This window comes from Rutidosis leptorrhynchoides, chromosome 1, assembly GCF_046630445.1.
Source record: "Rutidosis leptorrhynchoides isolate AG116_Rl617_1_P2 chromosome 1, CSIRO_AGI_Rlap_v1, whole genome shotgun sequence".
NCBI classification, from domain to species: Eukaryota; Viridiplantae; Streptophyta; class Magnoliopsida; order Asterales; family Asteraceae; genus Rutidosis; species Rutidosis leptorrhynchoides.
Window position 1 is genome coordinate 123,335,149 of NC_092333.1, and position 23,936 is coordinate 123,359,084.

Genomic DNA, 23,936 nt, shown 5'->3' on the forward strand with positions numbered 1-23,936 from the left:
CTAGTTATGCATCGAGCGAAAGTTTGGCGGGAGGTTCCAAATATGAGCCGTTAAATCTTCACGAAGTTGATCGTGCATGTCTCGATCGCGAATCTCTTTCTCTCGTGATCGACGATCTTTGACCCTTCTCCGAATATTGCGACGAGGCCAGTTTTCGGGTTTATCTAACCATTCTTGTTCCCAAGTACTTAACGCAAACCCGTTATCTTCTTGTATCATGTTGTGCATAACAATACAACTATACATTATCCTTCTCATCTTATTAACAGTCATAACTCGTGCCGGTGTTTTTAAAATCGCAAACCGACCTTGTAAAACACCAAATGTACGCTCAACATCCTTTCTAGCACTCGCTTGAAATTTAGTAAATTTTTTTCTAGGCTCTTCAATAGGAGTCGTATACCCCTTTATTAGTGTTGTCCAATCGGGATATATCCCGTCCGCCAAGTAGTAACCAAAGGGATACTGGTTTCCGTTTACTTCAAACGGTGAAGGTGCGGCTCTATCCTTACGAAGGGAATCAAACAACGGAGAATGATTTAATACATTAATGTCATTGTTTGAACCCGCCATCCCAAAAAACGCATGCCATATCCACATATCGTATGAAGCAACCGCTTCAAGCATGTTCGTCGGGTGACCGTGATCACCTCTCGTATATTGACCTTTCCATGCAACGAGACAATTTTTCCATGCCCAATGCATACAGTCAATACTACCCAACATTCCCTTGAAACCATGTTTCTCCTCGTACGCCGAATACAACCGAGCAATGTCAGTTGCATTAGGCTTCCTCAAATATTCCCGCCCATATAAGTCAATTATACACTTGCAAAAATTATTTAAAGTAACATAACCCGTTTTTTCCACCATTTTAATATATTCATCAAATATATCTGCGGTCATCCCATACGACAATTGCCGTAACGCGCAAGTTATTTTTTGAATAGTTGAGAAACCAAGACGTTCAAGTGCATCCGGACGTTGTTGGAGAAAAGTAAAATGATCGGGGGCATTAGGAGTATAAGAGTGTTGAAGAATACCGTCTCGTATACGGAGAAATAAAACTTTGCGCATCCGAAATCGTCTCTTGAAAATGTCGTCCGGAAACGTCGGATTTTCACAAAAGTAATCGTTCCACAATAATTGACCCGCTGCTTCACGATCTCTATTTAAAAAACGTCGTGGTTGTCTTTGAAAACGAGTTCTTGGTTGGATTTCTTCCTCTTCTTCGGACGACGTTGAATCGAATAACAAATCGATACTTAAGGCAAAAAAATCCATATTTTTTTGTTTCTAAAACAAAAAGAAGATATAAACTTTTATATATATGTGAGTGTGTAGTGAATAAAAGTGTGTGAAAAATGAAAATAAAGAGTGTGTATTTATAGGAGAAAAAAAAAAAACCAACAACGGCTAGCTCTCTAACGGCTATGAAATTTACACCAATCAAAACGTGCCACGTCCCCTAAACTTGCGTTTGTACCAGCGTTTTTTGGTGACAAACGCCCCTCCACAAACGCCCATTCCGGGCGTTTGTGGGGCGTTTGTGGGGCGTTTGTGGGCGGAAAATGGCAACAAACGCCTGCGTTATCTGTGGTCTTATTTTATTGTTTTTTATACTCCCTTGTCCATTTATTTGTCTCATCTATTTACATTATTTAATTTATACTGAAATTAATTAGTATTAATTATAATAAGTTCAACTTTTTCATTTTGAGTTACTAAAATTAATAGCTCATTTTCGTAAATAAATAAGAATAACAAGGTAAATTATTTTTAGACTTAAATTTATGAATGATAATCATTAATGTAGGTAAAAGATCATGTTTAACCGTGTATAGTAAAAAAAAAAATGTGTGTTTTTTTTTTCTTTGAAGTGAATGAGATATGAATATAGATGTCGTAAGAGATGTTCATGGTACAAACTGGGCTGCCCCAGACTAGTATGCCCCAACCATTTTTTGACCCAAACAATTGCTCAATGAATTTTTAGTGTTATAACAGTCACTATAAAATCAACATAAAACTATAATATTTTTACACGCTTTTTTTTTTTTTTTTTTTTTTTTTTTTTTTGAACGGCTTGAAATTTTATAAAAGAGCTAGCAAGTAACTAGAAATACAAAGACATTAACGAATACTGTAACCAAGTATTCCAATTTTTTTTTTCTTAAAGGCAAGCATTTTATTAAAAAAAAAAAACTAGCGAGAAGCTAGACAAAACACGAAGACAACACACAAAAAACGACCAACAAAACAACACACAACCGACACGACATAAAACCAACACCAACATCACACGCGACAAAATCCCGAAACAAAAACACATGAGACTACAAAGACAACATCAACAAAACAACACATCGAGCTACGAAACAAAACGAAACTGAAACGTCTACAATCGAGCCTTAAGACAAAACCTATGAGCCACGAAACCTAACTACGCTATTGTCAGCATCTTCCAAACCCGCGATCACTCTTTTAATTATAGCCTGCTCGAACCACTTACATTGATCATAATCTTTTTTTCTTCTCTTCCGTTTTTTATCCATAATATAATTAAATCGGTGATGTTTAAATATTACTATACGTTTTGGTTAACTTTCTTATAACAAGAAGAAAGCTAATCAAAAGAGGAAAAAACAATAGAATCTAGAATATGACATTTCCGAAACTTAGAAGGATTAAAAATGACACGTTCCAATATCTCCATATCGTCCATAAAGTCACGTAACGAACCACTTCAATAACGATCACCTTATTGAGTCATGAGAAGCCGAAGTACACCATTGCCACAAGTCTTCAAATCGTTGCCATTGTGGAAGGGTAGTATCAAGCCACGAAGCTATGAACGTCAGCCAAGAAGCTAAAACGTACACCATATACGTTCTTTTAAAAATAAAAGATTGCAAACATAACTGTCACAACCATTTTTCACAAAGAGAACATAACTAATGCAACAAGCTTGTTAATTAAAACATTAAGACATCACAACCTTTTTTTGTACCTTAAAGAATTACATGGATGGATTCATACATTTCAAAGTAACATATACACTACTGCATCTTGATCATCAATTTCTTAAGTGGCTTCTTCCTGACAGAATTGGTGATAGAGGGATTTTCCCTTTGACTTATATGCATGCATTTGTTTTTGTCCATGACCGATGTGGGATAACTTCCCAACACGCGAGGCGTGGAACGGTTGTAGAGATGGCGGCAAGAGAAGAAGAAGAAGAAGAAAGCCTGACTCAATCTCTTTGTAGCGACGGCGGCACACTCATGGCAGCCTGATTCGGACTCGCTTTGTAAAACCGTTTACCTGAGCTCTGATACCATGACAGAATTGATAAATCGTATAGCCAACAACATGTATAACATATAAGTCCAAGAGTCCATCATTTTCTAAAACCAATTGGTGATAGAGGGACTTCCCCTTTGACTTATATGCATGCATTTGTTTTTGTCCATGACCGATGTGGGATAACTTCCCAACACTTCCACAACACTCTAAATCTTTTAAGCACACTACCATTTTTTCTCTTCGAGCACTCATCATCAATCTGCGTACCAACCAACCGATCGTTTTTATTTTCAGCAACGTCATAAAGCATCGCGGTTGCTACTTCTGCTGCTTTTCTCCATTGTCCCATTTGAATTTTTAACTTCTTTAACTCTTCCTCTATTTCAGACTTACTTTTCTTCATTTCTGCTAATTCATTGTTACTCTTCTTGATTTCATGTTTCAGCTTCTCATTTTCATTGTAACTCTTCTTGATTTCCTGTTTCAGCTCTTCAACATCATCTTTTGACTTTTTCAACTCCACCATAATCTTCGATGTTTGACTACATTCGTCTTCACCATTAGCAAAATTAGCATCATTTCGTGCAGCCATCTGCACAATTTACAATCACAATATTCATTAATGAATATCGATTTTCCATCTCTTTCGTTTTATGATATTTATTTATAAGAATATATAATAAAGGGTGCGATAATAGATTCATAATTGGGAAAAAAAAAATTATAAAAAAATAAAGAAACTTCACCAATTCGATGTGTTTTTCCTTGAGTTTCAAGGCAACAGGATCAAATGCAGAAGCATTCTGCATGGAATGCCTAATGATGCTGACAACAGAACCCAAGTTACGTTCAATATACGGGTGCCTTGACTTCAATACGTCACACAATTTTGCAGGTGTCAATGGAATCTGTTTTGCTGTAAAATGAGAATACAAGAGTTAAACTTAAAATAAACCATGAAAAAGGGCATTTAAAAATAATAATAAATAACATAAAAGATTTACCAATTTCAATCAGAGATTTGTTTGGCAATATAAAACCGGTACTTTCATCTTTTGAACGAGCAATACGATCTCTCCACTCACAAAGTCCCTGAAATAATTAAAAAGTTAAAAATAGTACTTAATGTATCACTCCAAGCAAATTATCAAGGCGCACGCACGCACACACACAGAAAATATAAAAAGAATGACTTACTGCAACAATGGCAAGTTGCTGACCGTTAAGATCAGCGGCATGCAGCCTGAATTTTATAGAAGAAAAAAAAAAATGAGTGTCCTTCACAGTCACGAATTAAATGTGAATAAAAAAAGATTAATATAATTTAATAATAAATATGACTTTACCCATATATGCTTAGATATGAGTTTTCGGTCAATAGCTCTTTCTGATAGAGATGCATACATACATCATAACTGCGTTGATATACCTGAAGCCAGTAATTTGAAAAGAAAAAAAAAAAGATGAATACGAATGAACAAAGAGCCAATATGTATAAATTATCAAATAATTTCATTATTTAAATCATAGTATACCTCTATAAGTGCTGTTTCAGGGCATTCGGGATCTATAGATGATGAAAGCAACAATCTTTTCATGAGATCGTATATGTACAGAAGATAATGTGTGTCTTCTCTTGCATATCTATAAAAAACAATAAAAAACATATTAAAAAAAAAAGAAAAGGAAAACACAGGTAAGTTTGTACTAATAAACTACTACCACCTGAGCATTTCATCTGTCAGTGGTCGTAAACGCCAGTCCGCATTTTGGTATCTGCATAACATTTTAGAAACAAAAAAAAAAAAACATATAATTTCTGAATATAAACCAAACTGAAAATGTGCGGTTAATGGTCAAAAGATACGTACTCTTTATTTGCAGAAACATTACAAAAGTAGTGCAGCAGATACTCTAAAGAATTTCGTTCTAGTTTTAACACCCTTGAGGCGTATATTATGTAACACACTCAAATCAAGCCAATATTTTAGATAAAATAAACATAGATAAAATAAAATACTATCAAAGTGGAGATGAAAAAATAACCTGTCCAGTATCAAACATATTGCAAACGTATATAGCAAAATCACGTTGCAGCCATATGATATCCCGATCGGCTCCATGCATAACCTGATAGATTTGTGGAGTTATCAAAATGTTCAAAAAAGAATTAGCTTGCAGTAATTTTTTTATTGCATTAATTAAGCAAAAAGATTACCTTTCTTTTGGTAGGATCTTTAAACACATCTCGCAGATATGGACCAATTTGAACCCGTAGTTTCAGTGTATCGACAATAAAATATTCTGTTCGAGTTGATATTTGCATCAAGCAAGTCAAACCTTGAAAAGATCGATACTGATTGTGTTCCAAATCAACCTAAATAACACCAAAATATTCAATAATTTATTTCAAAACATTAAAATGATACAACAAAGTCCATTTTGCAAAGGTCTCAGTATTATATTATATTGGAGTATAATCAGTAACAAACCATTCAAATAAAGATTGAAAATTGATTACTTTACTTTGTCATTTTTGAGGAGTGTTTTATATACTTAAATACTTTTTGATAATTAAACAGTTTAAAACCATATGTGCATTTCAAATATCAAGTACTATAATACAAAGACCAGATCAATCTACAAAGATTTAATATAAAAAAATTACCGCAAATTCATCAGCATCGCGCAATTTAGCAGCTAAATCCTTCAAACCTTTTACATCTTGTACTAGCTTGAACGATATACTTTCAACTGGAAGCGGTTTTACAGGCTCTACGTTGCTTACCGTCTTATCAACGAAATCCATTACTGAATATTTCTCCTACAGATACATACAGGAGAGAGAAATTTAACATATGCATAAGCAATCCTTAAATGTTACAGTATATTATTTTGTGGGATCCATCTTGAAAAGTTTAACACGAGAACGATGATTTCAACATCAATTCATTTACAACGGAATCGATTACATCTTATATACTGGAACTAAGCTAATGGAGCTAATTAACTTCTAAACAGTGACTAACAACCTTTTAACAGAATTAATTAAGAAAGTTACATAAATGACCCTCAATCTATGACATATGTACAAACAGGCCCTCTAACTTCAGTTTGACTTTTATTGACTTCATTACATCTATATCAGTTTAATCAGTTTATGTAATTTCTAGAGTTCTCTCTTCCATAGACTCACTTAAAACCCTACAACAAACAAGTATAATTATAGACTTATCAATACAAACACAATACAATTATAAGATTCACAACACATTTTTCACAATAATTAAATATCCAAACTCATATGATCATACATAAAAACAATCTTCTCTATTATTGGGACAACAAAAATCGAAACAGAACAATATCTAACACATTATTAGTCAATTAACAATTTACCAGTGGGTGTATGAACCTGGACCCATCTTCACTTTTATCCAACCACACATGTTCAAATGGCGAATTAGAATTATTAACCAGTATCTTATACTCATCTTGTGGCCTCCGAATCCATGGATTATGAAACGAAACTTTCGCCTTTTGTGTCCCCATTGCATTATTATCCCTACAAACAACCTTCACAGCAGACGAATTACCAGAGCTATTATCATTATCAGATTATAATTAAAAAGCCCCAATATCTATGAAAAGTGATCAAACCCTAATTTTAACTTACCTTTTTATTGGAATTGGAATTGGAATTGGAATGGAGTGAACTAAGAGGTGGTGACGTGTCGTTAACCTTCACAGAGTCGTCGTTAAATCGATATACGGATACAGGAAATTGAATTATGAGTCTATAATTACGTAATGCATCGGACCTGCAAAAGTGATCAAATAGTCCGATAATGGAATAATTAAATGAAATAATTGTGATGAAGCTTAGGCTTCTAGAGTTTATTAGAGTTTATTAATAAGAGAAATGAAATGAAGCTAAAGGGAATGAGAGGGAGGGGATTGGGATCTTTTTAATTTGGAACGGAGTTTTCAAGGGAAAATTAGGCATAATAATTACTTTTCTTTCTTTCCTTTCATTCCAACACAAAATTCTGTAATATCAATTCATTTTATTTTCCTTCCATCTCATTTCTTTTCTCTCCAAAATAAGACTCTGGAACAGAGCCTTAGGGTTCGTTCCAGAGTTTGACTGTGAAAGAAAAGAAATGAAGTGAAGGCGAGTGAAAGGGAAGGAAGCTTGATCTTTTCAATTTGGAAGGAAAGTTTGAAGGGAAAATTGGGTTAAATGTATCAATTCCCTTCCTTCCACTTCTTTTATGCTAAAACTCTGGAACACCAATTTCATTTAGCTTCTTTCCCAATCTTTTCTCTTCTCTCCGAACTTGGATTCTGGAACAGAGCCTTAGAAAAATTAGAGAACATTACACTCGTGATAGAAAATGGAGAATATGATGAAAATCTAATAGCGAGAAAAACAAATTTGAATTTCAAAAGCTAGTTTAAATTTCAAAATACGCGTGCAATTTAAATTTTAAGAGCTGGTGTACAGTGTGGTGAAGGAGCATGCTGGCTTCTATGAATAAATTATTTAATTTATTTTTGTTATTATTATTAATATTAATATTAATATTAATTAACATAATGTAAAAACTGGGGAGAAATGTGACAAAATTGCAAAAAAATTTCAAATTAATAGTGTCATTTTTTTGTCATGTTGTGTTTTCTAATTGAATCTATAGATAATTATTAATTTAATTACTAGTATTAATTATTATCATTTAATAATTTAATATAAAATAAAATTAATTATCGTGTTTGTTATTTTTAAGGGGGACATTATCGACTTAAAGAAAGTGTGATTTCATCAAAATTATACAGTCTCATTGTACATGTTGTCACGGACTTATCTCGATAAGCTCACGTGCGGCACTTAGTCTCTACTAAGTCAGCCTTTCTCGGACCTTATAACGATTCAAGTAACCAAAAGAGAAAATATTATAGAACAAGTGGAATTGAAGAAAATACTTATATTGCTTGAGAATGCTTTACAAGAAAGAATGTTTGAGATTTGAGGTGTAGTGTGCCAAATGAGGCCACCCCTATTTATACTACTCATATCACAAAATGGATGGCTAGGATTAAATACAATGGATGGCTAAGATCTAAGAACTAGAAGCTTCATGTATCTAGATATTTCCATGGACATTCTATACCATTCCATGGAAGAACTCATGGGAAAGTTCTAGTGAACTTCCATGAGGTTCTTGGGCCTTCTTTGATTTTCAAATATTGGGCCATAAACTTAGTGGGTTGGGCCATAAAATTGTTGGATTGTGACATTCTCCCCCACCTAAGCTCACGACGTCCTCGTCGTGTGATCCTCGTGATACTTCTTGATTTTGTCTGTGAACTGCCACAATAGGTCTTCGGCCTCCCAGCTTGCTTCACTATCGGGTAAGTTACGCCACTTAACTAGGTATTCTCTATAGCTCGGCACACCTCGTCTTCGTACCGTTCGATGTAACAAGATATCTTCCACCTCACGATCAAACGAAGTCGCAACTGCCATTGGTGCTCGTTTGGAAACTCCTCGTTCTGGTTCTTCCTTGTCCCCATGATAAGGTTTTAGAAAACTTACGTGGAAGACTGGATGAATCTTTAACTTGGGCGGTAGTTGGACTCGATAAGATACGTTCCCAACACGTCCAATTACTGAGAATGGGCCTTCATATCTCCGGATCAATCCTTTGTGCACCTTCCTAAATGTTTTGAATTGTTGAGGTAAAAGCTTCATCATCACTTGGTCCCCAACTTTGAACTCAACATGTCGCCTTTTCTCATCCGCCCATTTCTTCATTTTCTTGGCCGCCTTATCTAGTGATGCTCGGGCCAAGTCGGCTTGTTCTTGCCACTCCTTCATCGTTCTATAAGCGGCTGGGCTGCTTCCATCATATGAAGCGGCCAAAGCATTTGGGGTCAAAGGTTGGCGTCCTGTCACCAACTCAAAAGGACTCTTCCCCGTGGACTCACTCCTTTGCATGTTATAAGAGAACTGAGCAATATCAAGGAGCTTAGCCCAATCATGTTGATTTGCACTTACATAGTGTCGAAGATAGAGCTCCAATAGTGCATTCACCCTTTCTGTTTGTCCGTCCGTTTGGGGATGAAAACTCGTGGAGAAATTCAAGTCCGTCCCCATGATCTTGAACAATTCTGTCCAAAAACGCCCTGTGAACCTCGGATCTCGATCACTTACTATCACATGTGGTATCCCCCAATACTTCACCACATTCTTGAAAAATAGTTTTGCGGTTTCATCCGCGGTAACTTCGGATGATGCGGCTATGAAGGTACCATACTTAGAAAACCGGTCTACCACGACTATAATACTCCCACACCCTTCCGACTTGGGTAAGCAAGTAATGAAGTCCATGGAAACACTCTCCCATGGTCCTTTCGGTGTAGGTAGCGGCTGTAATAGTCCTCCTGGTTGGCGTTGCTCTATCTTGTCTTGTTGGCATATTAGGCATGTCCGCACGTACGTCTCTACGTCGTCTTCCATCCTTGGCCAATAATAAGTGCCTTCTACTAATGCCAGTGTCCTCTTGATACCTGGATGACCAGCCCACTTTGAATCATGACACTCCTTCAAGATTGTCCGTCTAAGATCACCCCACCTAGGCACATATAACCGGTCTCCTTTGGTGAATAATAGATCACCCTTGAGCCAAAACCTTCGCGTTTTCTCATCTCGAGCCAATCCAACAAGGTTTTTGGCTATAGAATCATGCTCTAATCCCTCCTTTATACGATCTTGAAGGAAGAATTGTGGTTTTGTGATCGCTGCAAACTCCGCCTTACGACTTAGGGCATCAGCTACCACATTGGCTTTCCCAGGCTTATACTCCAACACATAGTCAAATTCGGCTAAGAAGTCTTGCCAACGAGCTTGTTTGGGACTCAACTTCTTTTGGGTTTGAAAATAACTCGTTGCCACATTATCCGTCTTGATCACGAACCTTGATCCCAAAAGATAATGCCTCCATGTCCTTAAACAATGAATAATCGCTGTCATCTCTTTCTCTTGCACAGTGTACTTCCTTTCCGCCTCGTTAAGTTTTCGACTTTCGAACGCGATTGGGTGACCTTCTTGCATTAGAACTCCTCCAATAGCAAAGTCTGATGCGTCTGTGTGTAACTCGAACGGAATGGTCACATCCGGAAGTCTCAGCACCGGTTCTTCCATGACAGCTCCTTTTAACTCCTCGAATGCTGCTTGACATTTCTCATCCCACAACCAAGCTTTATTCTTCTTTAACAATTCTGTCAATGGAGCCGCTTTCGCCGAGTATCCCTTGATAAAACGACGATAGTAGTTTACTAAACCAAGGAAAGATCGTAAATCAGTCACCTTCGTTGGTGCCTCCCACTCTTGAATTGCCTTGACCTTAGCCCCATCCATGAGTAACTTCCCATTTTTAATTCTATGTCCAAGAAAATCCACCTCCTCTAATCCGAATGAACATTTCTCTAGCTTCACATACAACTCGTTGTCCCTTAGTACTTGAAATACTTGCTTCAAGTGCCTCACATGATCTTCCATGGTGTCGCTATACACGACTATGTCATCCAAGTACACCACGACAAACTTGTCGAGGAACGGGTGGAATAATTTGTTCATCAAAGTACAAAATGTGGCAGGGGCATTGGTTAAACCAAAGGGCATGACTAGAAATTCATAAGCGCCATACCTCGTCACGCATGTGGTCTTAGCCTCATTCCTTCGGCAATTCAGACTTGATAATATCCCGATCTCAAGTCTAACTTGGAGAAGTATCTCGCCTTCCCAAGTTGATCGAACAAATCAGCAATAAGTGGAATTGGGTATTTGTTCTTGATAGTTACCTTGTTGAGTGCCCGGTAATCTATACACATCCGCAAGGACCCATCCTTCTTTCTTTGAAATAGCACCGGAGCACCATACGGGGATTTTGACGGTCGGATGTATCCCGCATCCAGCAACTCCTTAAGTTGTCTTCGCAACTCCTCCAACTCGGGTGGTGGCATTCGGTATGGGGCTTTGGAAGGTGGTTTTGATCCAGGCTCCAACTCGATCACATGGTCAACCTCCCTCCTAGGTGGTAACTTCTTTGGTAACTCCTTGGGCATGACATCCTTGAACTCATCAAGGACTTTCTCAATTTCCTTGGGTACCTCTAGTTTTCCCTTATCTTCGACCGTCTCTTGGTTTGCCACCGCTAAATAGCATGTCTCATTCTTGTTGTACCCCTTCTTGAATTGCGTGGCCGAAAGTGACTTGGATGCACTCTTGCTTCCACGTTCGGTTGACACCATACAAGTCTTCTCACCATTCAAGATACACAGTGAGTTAGCGAACGGTATAGGGAAACCGCGTACCTTATCTAGGAACTCCATCCCAAGTACTAACTTGAAGTCGTCTATAGGCACGACCGATAGATCAATCGTTCCTTCCCATTCTCCAATCTTCACTTGCACATCTTTAGCCACTCCACTAATCGGTTTAGCATTCGCGTTCACCGTCTTCATCATTCCGCCCTCCTTTATCTCTTTAATCCCCAATCTCTTAGCTTCCTCGGTGGAGACAAAGTTATGAGTAGCTCCCGTATCTACCAAAGCTAGTACCCGGTTTCCTCGAACATAAACTTCCACGAATTGGAGTCCTTTAGCCATTACTTTGGGTACCTCCACCTTGGCCTTGATAGCGTTGAGTATTTGCATCGATCCCATGCACACATCCTCATCCTGACAACCCGCCTTTTGAGTTTCCATAGCATGAAGGCTAGCTTTCTTCGGACAATCTCGGGCTCTATGCGGTCCATCGCATATGAAACATCCATCATTCTTGTAAGAAGTTTTTATGCTCTTGTTATTCCCGGTTGGTGGCTTACGTGTATTATCATTCCTTGATTGGGCGGGCTTATCTCCCCCACCTTTCTCATGGCTCACCTTCTTATCTTTTGACTTGAACGAATCTTTCCTATTAGCATGGTCGACTAGTGCCTCCGCTTGAGCAATTGCGGTGGCAAGGTCTTGGACTCCTCGTCTCTCCAACTCCGTTTTAGCCCAAGGTTGCAAACCATCGAGAAAATAGAAGAGAAGAATATCATCGGGAATATCTGGGACCTCCAGGCTAAGGTTCGTGAATTCTTTAATATACTCCCGAATCGTCCCGGAATGATGTAATTTACGTAGACGACTCATCGCATCCTTTTGAGCATTCTTGGGGTAGAATTGATTCTTAAGTTCAGTAAGGAAATCATCCCAAGTATCAATAGTAACCGTACCTTTCTCGATATCTCCATATCGACGACGCCACCATAATGCTGCGGTATCCTTCAGGTAACGAGTTGCCGTCTTGATCTTCATTGCATCATCCACTATGTTGACTCCCTCCAAGTATTGTTCCATCTCCCATATAAAATCATCAACCGCTCGGGCTTCCCGCTTCCCCACGAACGGTGACGGCTTGGGAACGTCCACCTTCAGAGCATTGCATCCAGCGTTGCCACCCCCACTAGCCATGAATCTCAAACAAGAGTTCATGTTGGTTTGTAAATCCACGAGGCGTTGGTGAATAGTGGAGACCCCCCCCTCCATTTCGCCTCGCAACTTCGTAATCTCACCCATGAGCATACCCCTTAAGTCATGGATCTCACGTCGCATGTCAACGTCTAGCACGTTGATTGCACTCTTGCAATCATCTTTCAATTCGTCAAAGTCCCCGTCCAAACCATCCAAACGTTGGTGGACGTCTTCGACCTTTGCTTTCACGTCGTCCATGGATGTCTCTACATCCATGATCCTCTTGTCCAAGTTTGCGACAAAGTCTTTGGACGTACCTCGGTTCTTCTTGGCTCCTTGGCGAGTCTCTACCCGACCACGAGTCTCATCACCCATCACACCACTTGTTGCGCTCACATTCTTCTCGGTCTCGGTTGCCATCTCCTTGAATCGACCTTGCTCTGATACCAAATGTCACGGACTTATCTCGATAAGCTCACGTGCGGCACTTAGTCTCTACTAAGTCAGCCTTTCTCGGACCTTATAACGATTCAAGTAACCAAAAGAGAAAATATTATAGAACAAGTGGAATTGAAGAAAATACTTATATTGCTTGAGAATGCTTTACAAGAAAGAATGTTTGAGATTTGAGGTGTAGTGTGCCAAATGAGGCCACCCCTATTTATACTACTCATATCACAAAATGGATGGCTAGGATTAAATACAATGGATGGCTAAGATCTAAGAACTAGAAGCTTCATGTATCTAGATATTTCCATGGACATTCTATACCATTTCATGGAAGAACTCATGGGAAAGTTCTAGTGAACTTCCATGAGGTTCTTGGGCCTTCTTTGATTTTCAAATATTGGGCCATAAACTTAGTGGGTTGGGCCATAAAATTGTTGGATTGTGACAATGTTCTTTCTTCTAAATATCCTAAATTAATAGTCCGTTTTCTAAAATTCATCAAAATAATTAAAATAATGAGATAAAAAATTTTATAACTCTACTTTTTGTATGGTATGTAAAACAAAAATGTAGGTAAAAAAAAAAAGAGTATAGCTATAAAGTAGAAGTTGTGATTTGGTCTAGCGGTTGGTGGTCTGACTCCTTAAGACGAGGTCAAGAGTTCAACACTTCTTCGCTATATATTAACCCACAATTTCATCCGGTTAAGTTCCTCTGAGTGATCTCAACTAATTGCTTTCCAAAAAAACTATAAAGGGAATAAAAACTGCATTGTGATAATAAGATAGTTAAACTGTATTACCAAGTAAACTTTTTTAATGTCATTCACATTGACAAATTATATGGAGTATAGAAGTATAGATATAGATAGCTTATATATATTCCCGTGGCTCTGTCCATTTATTTGTCTCATTGATTTACATTATTTAATTCATACTGATATTTATATTATCTAATATGCTAGTTAATAATCTATCCGCAATTAAGTATACATCACGTATGCGTAAGAATTAAGATGATACGAAGTTAGCTTTTTTCAATATATATATGTGATTTTGAGGCATATGTTATTATCTATGTAAAATGGATACTTAGAGGTATTTATTTGATGAAAAGTATAGCACTAATTTTCAATAAAGAGTGTACAATATTCGCTATTAACAGTAGATGTAGAATGTTACAGTAATTTTTAACGTATTTGTAGGTACGTATATTTGTAAGTGTTCGAGTAAAAGTTAGTTTGAGCGCATAAATTGAATATTATGTACTATTGATTGTTTAACTCTCCGACAATCATGTGAAATTGTGAACCCCATCGAGATTCAAGATCAATCAATGGTGGTTAAAAAGATCGATCAACGATTACAAGTTAGGTTTTGCAATCGGTAGTAGGATGTATATGTTGTGCGTATGTGAGTTGTGAATTGAATGTTGAGTGAATTGTGAGGCAGATACTTGAGTTGTATTTATATGGAGAAAACTAGTTGGAAATGTATTAGGATTGGGATTCCTATTAGGGTTAAGATTTCAAATAGGGTTTTCTACTCTAGAGACTTGATTCGCAACGTGGTTCCTTATGGTGGGCCAACTGATGTTGCATCTTGGGCCAACGGTACTAGTGCTATCTTGTAGGGCTTACGTGTTATTCGGAGTGGTCTCGTACAACATGCTAAAGATAATGTGTGCATTTGGGATTACAAAGGATGGCTCGCTACACGACACTTTAGGCTAGGCCGGTTCGTTTTATGGCCTTTTGAACTAAGAATGCCGCTTCAGTAAACGATCATATTGACTCTCATGTGAGAATGAGTTTAAGTACGCGATACGTGTATTTTTAAGTCGCTCAGTTCGGTAATAATAGCCGAACGAGTATATCACAATATTGTTAAACTCAAATTTAGCTTCACAGCCTGAAAGATCCATTCCACGAATTGGTAATTTTAACAACGCAACAAAGCCTTATACATGAGCTTGGAGCGTAGGGCCCAGTTCATGGCTTTATTTGGCCCGACCCATTTTCTAATGCTTCAAGTCCTCTTTATATTGATAATACTGCTGCTATTGCTGTCACTAAGAATCCTATTCAACATTCTAAGACTAAGCACATAGGAGTTGAGTATCATCCTAAAATTTTGGTAGTCCTTGACTTAAGTGCATGACTTGTGAAGAAGTGAGAATATTTCCGTTTCATATGATCCTCTCGTTCCCATGTGAAGATCAAGTGTGTCTCCAGCATTCGGTGAAAATATGCTTGATCACTATTGTATACTTCCGTATACTTAATTTGTTTTATTGAGGGGTTGCAAATGAACATTAAGGTCAATGTTTGTCTAAGTAAGTGTAGGATATTCCCTGAGGCCAGAATCCTACTCATTTCATTTCATAATTATTACCTGTTTATCACGAGTCACTACGCGTATCATTAGATTGAAAATATTTCATAATTTATTAAATTTAATTTAATTTTAATGTATTATAGAAGTGGTAGGAATTGCGCTTGGATTGAAAATGGGTGATGGGTCCTATTTCATGGGCCTTCAGCCTTGTGAATTTTGGGCCAATAAATTAACCAAATTACCATGTTGGGCCTATAGTAATTGTGTGTACAATTCTTATGAAGAATATTTGTATGGCTATGTAGTATTCGTAAAGGATTTTGTTACGGTATATTATATTTTAATGTTGAGTTAAAGTGAATGAGATGAATGCCAAAGGAGATGTTCATGGAACAAACTGGGTTGACCCAGACTAGTCTGGCCCAACCATTTTTAGACCCATTACCAAACGTGCACCGAATTTTAGTATTGTACGTTTCAATAATCGTCATTTCAAAATCAACATATAACTATAATATTTATATACGTGTTTAAAGACATCCTAAAAACTGTCGTTAGAAAAAAAAGATTATAAACATAACTTCCACCACCACATTTTATTACAAAGGAAACATAACTACTAATGCAACAAGCTTGTTGATTAAAACATCAATAAATAACAAACTTTTTTTTTTTTTTTTGTACCTTAAAGAATTACATGGATTATACATTCCAAAGTAACAAATATACTACCAAATCTTGATCATCATTTATTTTGTGGCTTCTTCCACAACACTCCAATTCTTTTAAGCACATTACCATTTTTTCTCTTCAACTCATCATCATCTTCATCATTATCATTATCAATCTTCGTACTACATGGCGTTTTCATGGGACTAAAATGTCCCATTGACCATGTTCGATCAACAAACTGATCGTTATTATTTTCAGCGTTTTCGTCACAAAGCATCGCAGTAGCCGCTTCTGCTGCTTTTCTCCATTGGCCCATTTGCACTTTTAGTTTCTTTAATTCTTCCTCTGTTTCAGACTTACTTATCTTCATTTGTGCTACTTCATTGTTACTCTTTTTGATTTCTTGTTTAAGCTTCTCATTTTCATTTGACTTTTCACATAATTCTGACTCCAACTTTGTTAACTTTGACTTTAAATCGGCAAAGTCTTGTTTTGATGCTTCAATGACAACCTTCATTTTCTTGATTTCTTGTTCGAGCTTCTCGTTTTCATTTGACTTTTCACATAATTCCGACTCCAAATTCGTTGACTTTGACTTTAAATTGTCAAAGTCTCGTTTTAATTCCTCCATGAAACCATTCAATTTCTTGATTTCCAATTTGAGCTTCTCATTTTCGTCTGAGTTTTCGCACAATTCTAATTCTGACTCATTTTCTGTATGAATCGAGATCATATTCGCCAATTTTGTGTTCAGATTATCATTCTCCTCAAGAACACATTGTAATTCTGTTTCTTTATCCATTAAACTAGACTTCAATTCTTCAATATCTTCTTTTGACCTTTTCAACTCATCCATAATCTTCGATGTTTGACTACATTCTTCTTCAATGGGTTGACTTTTTGTTTTCATTTTCTTGATAATCGCTTCTAACGAACTTACACGTGCCCTTGATTGATCTAACTCCAAAACTACAGCATTGTATTCATCACTATTCAACTTAAAAGACTCCATATTTTTTTTAGCTGTTTCGAGTTGTGATAACGTTTCACGTGCTAAGGCTCGCGCACGTGATTCTGAACTTTTGCAATCTTCAAGTTGGTTTCTCATCGTCTCCATGCGTGAAAGCGTTTGCGACATGTTCTCTTTCAAGATCTGTATCTCGACGTATGCTGATTCGGCTTTCTTGGTTTGTGCAGCTTCAGATTCGGTTGTTGTGTTGACTTTGACTTTTAGTTGGTCAATCTCCAGTAAAGCAGCAGTCAATGCAGGCGAATCGGCTGATTTAGGTACCTGGTTACTATCTAGATTAAGTTTACGAGCTTCTTCTTCAAGTTCATCCTGTAGAAAAGTTGTTAAGCAGTGGAGGAATTAGGAGGGTATATAGTAATAACCGTCTCATTTGACTTTTGAAAGTCTTTATTTCACAACTTTGACTTTTAATATTTTTGTTTGTTTTGTATAATATTTGATGAAACTTACTCCGTATATGAATGGACTAGGTTTCAACAGTCTTTTCAATAGTATAAACATATTTAAAGTCAAAGTTGTAAAAGAAAGACTTATAAAGTCAAACTTGACAGTTATTTTGGGACGGACGGAGTATTAGATAAAATGTATTACTACAACAGTGATCTTAACTTGTAATAAATTAGCTTAACGTTTATCAATTTAAGTTCACTTCAGATTACTTTTGATCTATTTGACCAATTTGTTAATTAGTAAATAAAACATTCCCAAATCAACTTGTTTAATGGGTCATATTACCACCTCAATTATCAACTATCTAAAATCTTATACTACGTATTAAGAAAAAAGTAGCACATAAATATCAGACACAATTTAGGAACAAGTTTCCAAAAAAGGACCTTACATGTGCAATACTGGGACGCGACTGAGCTAAGATCTTTTGAGACTCTTCAAGCCTCAAAGTTACGGCTAAAAGCTCCTTTCTCGACTCTTCTGCATCTAACTTCGCTTGTTTTTTCCAAGATTCGGACACAATTAGTTGATCTTTAATTGTTCTCAAAGCATCCTCAAGTTGAGTAACTTGTGTTTCAAGTTCAGCAACTCGTCCTAAACGCTTCTGTAGCTTACAACGTAGACACGCGTTAACAAATCTATGGTTACCACAAATGTCAATATCTCATCAAACTTACTACATCTCATCTCATAAGTATACGTAAATGAGGTCACGTGATCCACTTGGGTCGGTTGAATAGTGGGTCAAAACGGGCCGGGCTAGGATGGTGACATGAAAATCTTTATTTCTTAGTTCTTATTCATTTAATAAATGATAAATGATTTTTCTAATAACAGCTCTAAGGATTATCGTTAAGTTGCGTAAAATGTTTTTTAGAAAATAAATGTCAATCAAAAGTCAATTATAACCTCCATGCCCATTTATGTACGTTGTTAGAAAAATCATTTAATAAATAATAATTAATGTATATAACTATATGCCAGTTATGATTACACACTATAAGTAATTATAGTTAGATGTTTTAACATCAAATGTACCTCAGGAGCAGGGCCTTTTGGTGATGCACGATCACTAATTCTAGGACTCGAAATTTTCGGTGATCGAATACTTGTACAAGAATTCACTTCAAGATTTGTTGTCTTGAGTTGACGAACAACACGGCCCGAACTCTTATTGCCCGTGTCCGAATTAACCGATCTTGAACTGATCCTTCTAACACCTTCTGATCCAGAAGAGCTCCTAATGCTACCACTATAAGTCGAAAATTATTTGCAATAAATCAAGAACACATATATGATATATCAAAGTGTTGGTAATATATAAAGCCAACAATAATGTAACATCTTTTTAACAAAAGTATGATAAAGTTTGACATGTGTATAGATCACAACAAATGTATTATACCTATAAAAGGTAAGAAAAGAGATGGAAAACAATTGATAAAGAACATTGAAGGTGGTGAATGTATAGTACCTTGCTTTTGGAGTCTGCATTTGATATGTTTAATTGATTATATCTAAATAAAAAACCAAACAAAAATGGTACACTTGAATGCTATATGACCCACAAAACCTGCAACTATTTCAAGAAAATCAGAATGGAGGAAGTTATGGGTGGCTTAATGCTATTGCAGGGCTCCTTAAATTCCTTTAGGAGATGGAGGATATTATATATAGTTATGAAGTGATGGAGAAAATGAAAAAGTACAATTGGTTAGTATAACATAGGCAACAGGGTATGTATGATTATTAATGATGGAAAAAACAATATAGATTTAAGTTTAAATATTGTACTACTAGTGTTGGTATGAGAAAAGTGACAAGTGACAACAAACAACAATAATACACTTTAGTCAACCAGTACAAAGATAGGACTTTGGTATCTTATACTAAAACATACTAGCAAACTTGTACAAGAATTAAAGTAACTGGCCTGTATATGAAACTGTACGGTTGAAACATTTCAACAGATTATAATTTTACTTAGTTTTACTACATATTTACGGAGTAAAATTTAAGATTTACTCCGTAGGATTTAAGATTAAAGATGTTGTCAACTGTAAACGATGGCCACCAGCACTTTCAGTGAAGAGGAGGTCTCGGGTTCAATCCTAAGGGGTGCCCGCATTTAATGACCAAACTGGAGAATGCCTTACTTGATAGCGGTGGAGGGCTGTCTTTCCGTTTACCCGGGGTTTACCTGCGGTGGGGGGGCCAATGTGCTCTGGCCCATAGTGGGGTTCCTCGTAAAAAAATAAAAAAAATAATATAATATAATACTCCGTATAAATGATCATAATAATATAATACCCCATTTTAATGGTCAATTAGCATAAATACACCTCTGCAAACAGCAATTATTAGAGTAGGAACCAGTGGTGATGAAAATAATTGAGTATCTGAGTAGCAGTTGAAGCATGTTCGTTGCCCTTCATTATTATTTTCACGAGTGTCATGCCGTTACAAATTACCCATACTACCCCTCATTTCAAATCAAACAATCCTTACATCCCATGGGCATTTTAGTCATTCCAAATTGCTTAGTCTTTTTCTTCCCGTAATCAATGGTAGTATAGGACATATATCTAATACATACTTTGACAAAAATGTAATAACAAATGGAAAAACATGTCACATGATTAAAAAAACTAAAAGGTTTACATGTGAAATGAAGGATATTAGATCTAAATCTATAAATTTGGGAAAAATCAATAGATCTTTTTATATTAAAAAGACATTTGAACTAAGAAAAAGGGTATGTATGAAAGGGAGATGGGGATGGGTACCTACCAATTATAATGAGCCATCAAACAAATAAATTATAATAGTGACTTTACATTGCGTAACAATATGTGGATGAGTATGTAACGTTTATTTTGTACCGTTTTAGTAAATAGACTTTCAAATAATTTAAAGATTTGTATATTTGCTTTCACGGTTTAATGGACACTTTCGTTAACATTCTTACTCAAGGAAAATTTTGATAAAGTACACTATCATGTACTATTAGGTTTGTTTAAGCAAAACGTGGCTGTTGTAGGATGATTAAATGAGCCGTGGCTAAAATCTGAATTTGAGTAGTTGTCTATCGTCCATGCACGAAAATGATCACCGAAAGTTTAGTTCTTAGCACTCAATATATATAAAGATAAATAGTGTAATAAAAAGGTTACAAATTTATCATTTTAGAATATTGTAAATTATATCAGTTCTTTTCACAAAAACGTGAAATTGAATCACTTTGTTTATCATAAAAGAGGAAATTGTATCAACTTATTATGGTTGACATGTTTTGTGAATCAAAAGTGTATGGATCCATAATTATATATATTTTTTAGTTTTATACAATAACTGTCTTTTCTAACATAATCCAATATATATATTTGTGTGTATAAGATATTGATTCTTGAGTTTTTAGTATTGTTGATATCACCTAACGACCTTGAAAAATTAGTTCAGTCATCATAATCAACTACGCAACATGTATATACAAACAAAATATAGTTGAGTTTCCATCAAATAATTGTAGTTTCAACAATTTATTGAAGAAAACTGTAACCCAAAACATATTAAATATTTTTTTTTTTCCCAAGTAATATGTTTTATTCGGTAAGTTTGTTTTGGTTACTGTTTGGGTCATTGCCCATTGGGTTGTTATGTTTTCCCTAAATTTACAAATCCAAGACAAACAAATTAATTCAGATGAAAGAATAAGTAATGGATAACGAGGAATGGAGTTCAATCGATATCCACTACGGCTTTTTTTTTTTTTTTTTTTAACGGCATAATAGTATATATATTATATATTATATATATGAAAACAAAACATTTACAAGGAATTCCAATTACATAAAAGCACATACATCTATAGAACCAAAAACGAGAAAAATTATAGAGACCTAGATGAAAAGACTCCACAGATGGCATGAAAACGCCTTAGTCCGTTCATTATCATTAAGGGCGAGATTGGACTTGAAAATAATTAACTTAACAAGCTGGAATGGTAACAGGGCACAGTGTTGGCAATTCAACGACAAAGCACCCCTAACCATCCCAAATTCTCTCGACCAAAACGATTACTCCAGGATTGGGGCAAAAAACCTGCGTGGAGTACAACATATTAACCAATCCCGAATCTCTTTGATGAAAGAGCCAGCGAATCGTAAGCACGTGGATTTGCTAACCATACATCCCATTCGATTTTGATGCCTTTTATCCTATTAGAGAACCATTCAAAACTTTTAAGTTGGATGTCTTTAAAGACCAAAGTGCTAGTCGGTTTAGCTTTAGTGAATGTGAAAACGTTTCTATTCTTCCAAATCGAATATCCTGTAACCCAATCGGTAGCTTGCCACAATTGTTTACCAACATCGGTAGTAAACGTGTGACCGTTCCCGAGAAAAGCTTCATTTATACTCATGTTTGAAAAAGGACCAAGATTCCACCAATCGAAAACCTTGCTCCAAACGTCGAAAGCAAAACTACATAAAATGATGGAGTGATCCACCGATTCAAGCCCGTTGTCACAAACCGGGCATCGAACCGTACCCAAATCCATCCCACGCTTATCAAGTTCGACTCTCGTAGGTAACCGTTTGTGACGAGTACGCCAAATAAACAATTCGACTTTAAGCGGGACAAGGTAGTTGCGAAGCGTCTTAATACACGAGGAAGTGTTGGGTAGATTGGCACGAACTAAGAGATCCGTGAGCTTCTTAACCGAAAACGACCCATCCTTGCTCCAAGACCATGACCATTCTTCACGACCTGAGCTACATGGAACAAAACTCGATAAAAGGTTAGTAAGGTTGGTGAGGTCCCCGACCAATATCCCCGAGATATCGCGGGACCAACACCAAGAGGTATGAATATTGGAGCCCTCCCAACGGACGCGGTCAAGGACGGTGGCATCTTTATTGGAATCAAGTCGAAAAAGTCTATTAAATTTAACTTTTAGTAAACAATCCCCAACCCAATAATCGCCCCAAAACCGAGTGCTACAACCATCAGAAATCCTTTTTTTAAACGAATGTGCGAAAGCAGAGTTATCAATAAAAATATTTTTACCCACTTTAAGAATACCCGCCCAAGTGGAAGAGGCTCGAGAAGAAGGGGGAGAAAATGATGAACTTAGACCCCCATCTTCACCATAAATAGTTTTTATAATCGACACCCAAAGCGAGTCATTTTCATTATAAAAACGCCCCCACCATTTAGAAAGCAAAGCCCGATTTTTAAATGCAAGAGGGACAATATCCAACCCACCGAACTCACGAGGCAATAGACATGAATCCCATTTAATCCATGCCATTTTTGAGACCTCGGAGGACCCACCCCAAAAACAGCGTCGTCTCAGACCCTCCAGTTTTTCAATGACACACGATGGGGATAAATATAATGAAAAAAAATAGAGAGGTAGACTAGATAATACCGCTTTAATTAGGGTGAGCCTCCCGCCATATGATAATGATCTAGCTTTCCAATCCGCGAGTTGCTTACCAAACTTATCAAAAACCGGGTCCCAAGCTTTAGATTGCTTCATAGACGAACCAAGCGAAAGACCCAGATAGGTGATCGGGAATGTACCTGCTACACAACCAAGCCAGGCTGCCATATTTTCAGTTTCAGATTTGGATACCCCGAGACCATAAACACAACTCTTATGGAAATTGATTTTTAATCCCGATGTCGATTCAAAGCATTTAAGAATTTTAGTAAGGTTTTGCACGTTTCGTCTATTCCATTCGCCAAAAAACAAGGTGTCATCCGCGTATTGCAAGTGCGTGACACGAATAACCCCCCGCCCTATAGGAATCCCCGAGAACCGGTCGTGAGAGGTGGCCAATTTAGTGAGGTGGTTTAAACCTTCGGCAACCATGATGAAGAGATAAGGGGATAGGGGATCCCCTTGTCTCACGCCTTTCTGAAGAGCAAATTCTTTTGTTGGGGACCCGTTTATTAAAATTGAGATAGACGCGGATGAGAGGCAAGCGTGAATCCATTTTCGCCAACGATGACCAAATCCCATTAGTTCCATGATTTCCATAAGAAAGTCCCAACTAATACTATCAAAGGCTTTCTCAAAATCGACTTTAAATAAGAAGCCTTTCCTTTTAGTAACCTTGACATCATGAAGAACTTCGTTTGCGATTAGGACGCCATCTAGAATA

At 36.7% G+C, this 23,936-nt stretch overlaps 3 protein-coding genes across 3 annotated transcripts; all 3 read right to left on the reverse strand.

Annotated features, from left to right (window-relative positions):
* Positions 1 to 1,284, reverse strand: LOC139888773 (protein ALP1-like). Its single transcript, XM_071871762.1, has one exon. The coding sequence runs from the start codon at positions 1,282 to 1,284 to the stop codon at positions 1 to 3; it is 1,284 nt and encodes a 427-aa protein (XP_071727863.1).
* Positions 1,285 to 3,198: 1,914 nt separating this feature from the next.
* Positions 3,199 to 12,033, reverse strand: LOC139888781 (protein RRP6-like 1). Its single transcript, XM_071871770.1, has 14 exons — positions 11,824 to 12,033; positions 6,983 to 7,204; positions 6,706 to 6,882; positions 5,975 to 6,130; positions 5,525 to 5,683; positions 5,353 to 5,436; positions 5,178 to 5,257; positions 5,032 to 5,082; positions 4,842 to 4,950; positions 4,653 to 4,735; positions 4,504 to 4,549; positions 4,311 to 4,398; positions 4,053 to 4,222; positions 3,199 to 3,898 (listed from the first exon to the last, which is right to left on the reverse strand). The coding sequence occupies exons 1-14, from the start codon at positions 12,031 to 12,033 to the stop codon at positions 3,446 to 3,448; spliced, it is 2,088 nt and encodes a 695-aa protein (XP_071727871.1). The 3' UTR covers positions 3,199 to 3,445.
* A 4,172-nt stretch (positions 12,034 to 16,205) lies between these two features.
* Positions 16,206 to 19,378, reverse strand: LOC139864630 (uncharacterized). The gene is made up of 4 exons (XM_071853210.1): positions 19,241 to 19,378; positions 18,805 to 19,018; positions 18,158 to 18,376; positions 16,206 to 17,625 (listed from the first exon to the last, which is right to left on the reverse strand). The coding sequence occupies exons 1-4, from the start codon at positions 19,258 to 19,260 to the stop codon at positions 16,360 to 16,362; spliced, it is 1,719 nt and encodes a 572-aa protein (XP_071709311.1). The 5' UTR covers positions 19,261 to 19,378; the 3' UTR covers positions 16,206 to 16,359.
* Positions 19,379 to 23,936: the final 4,558 nt, after the last annotated feature.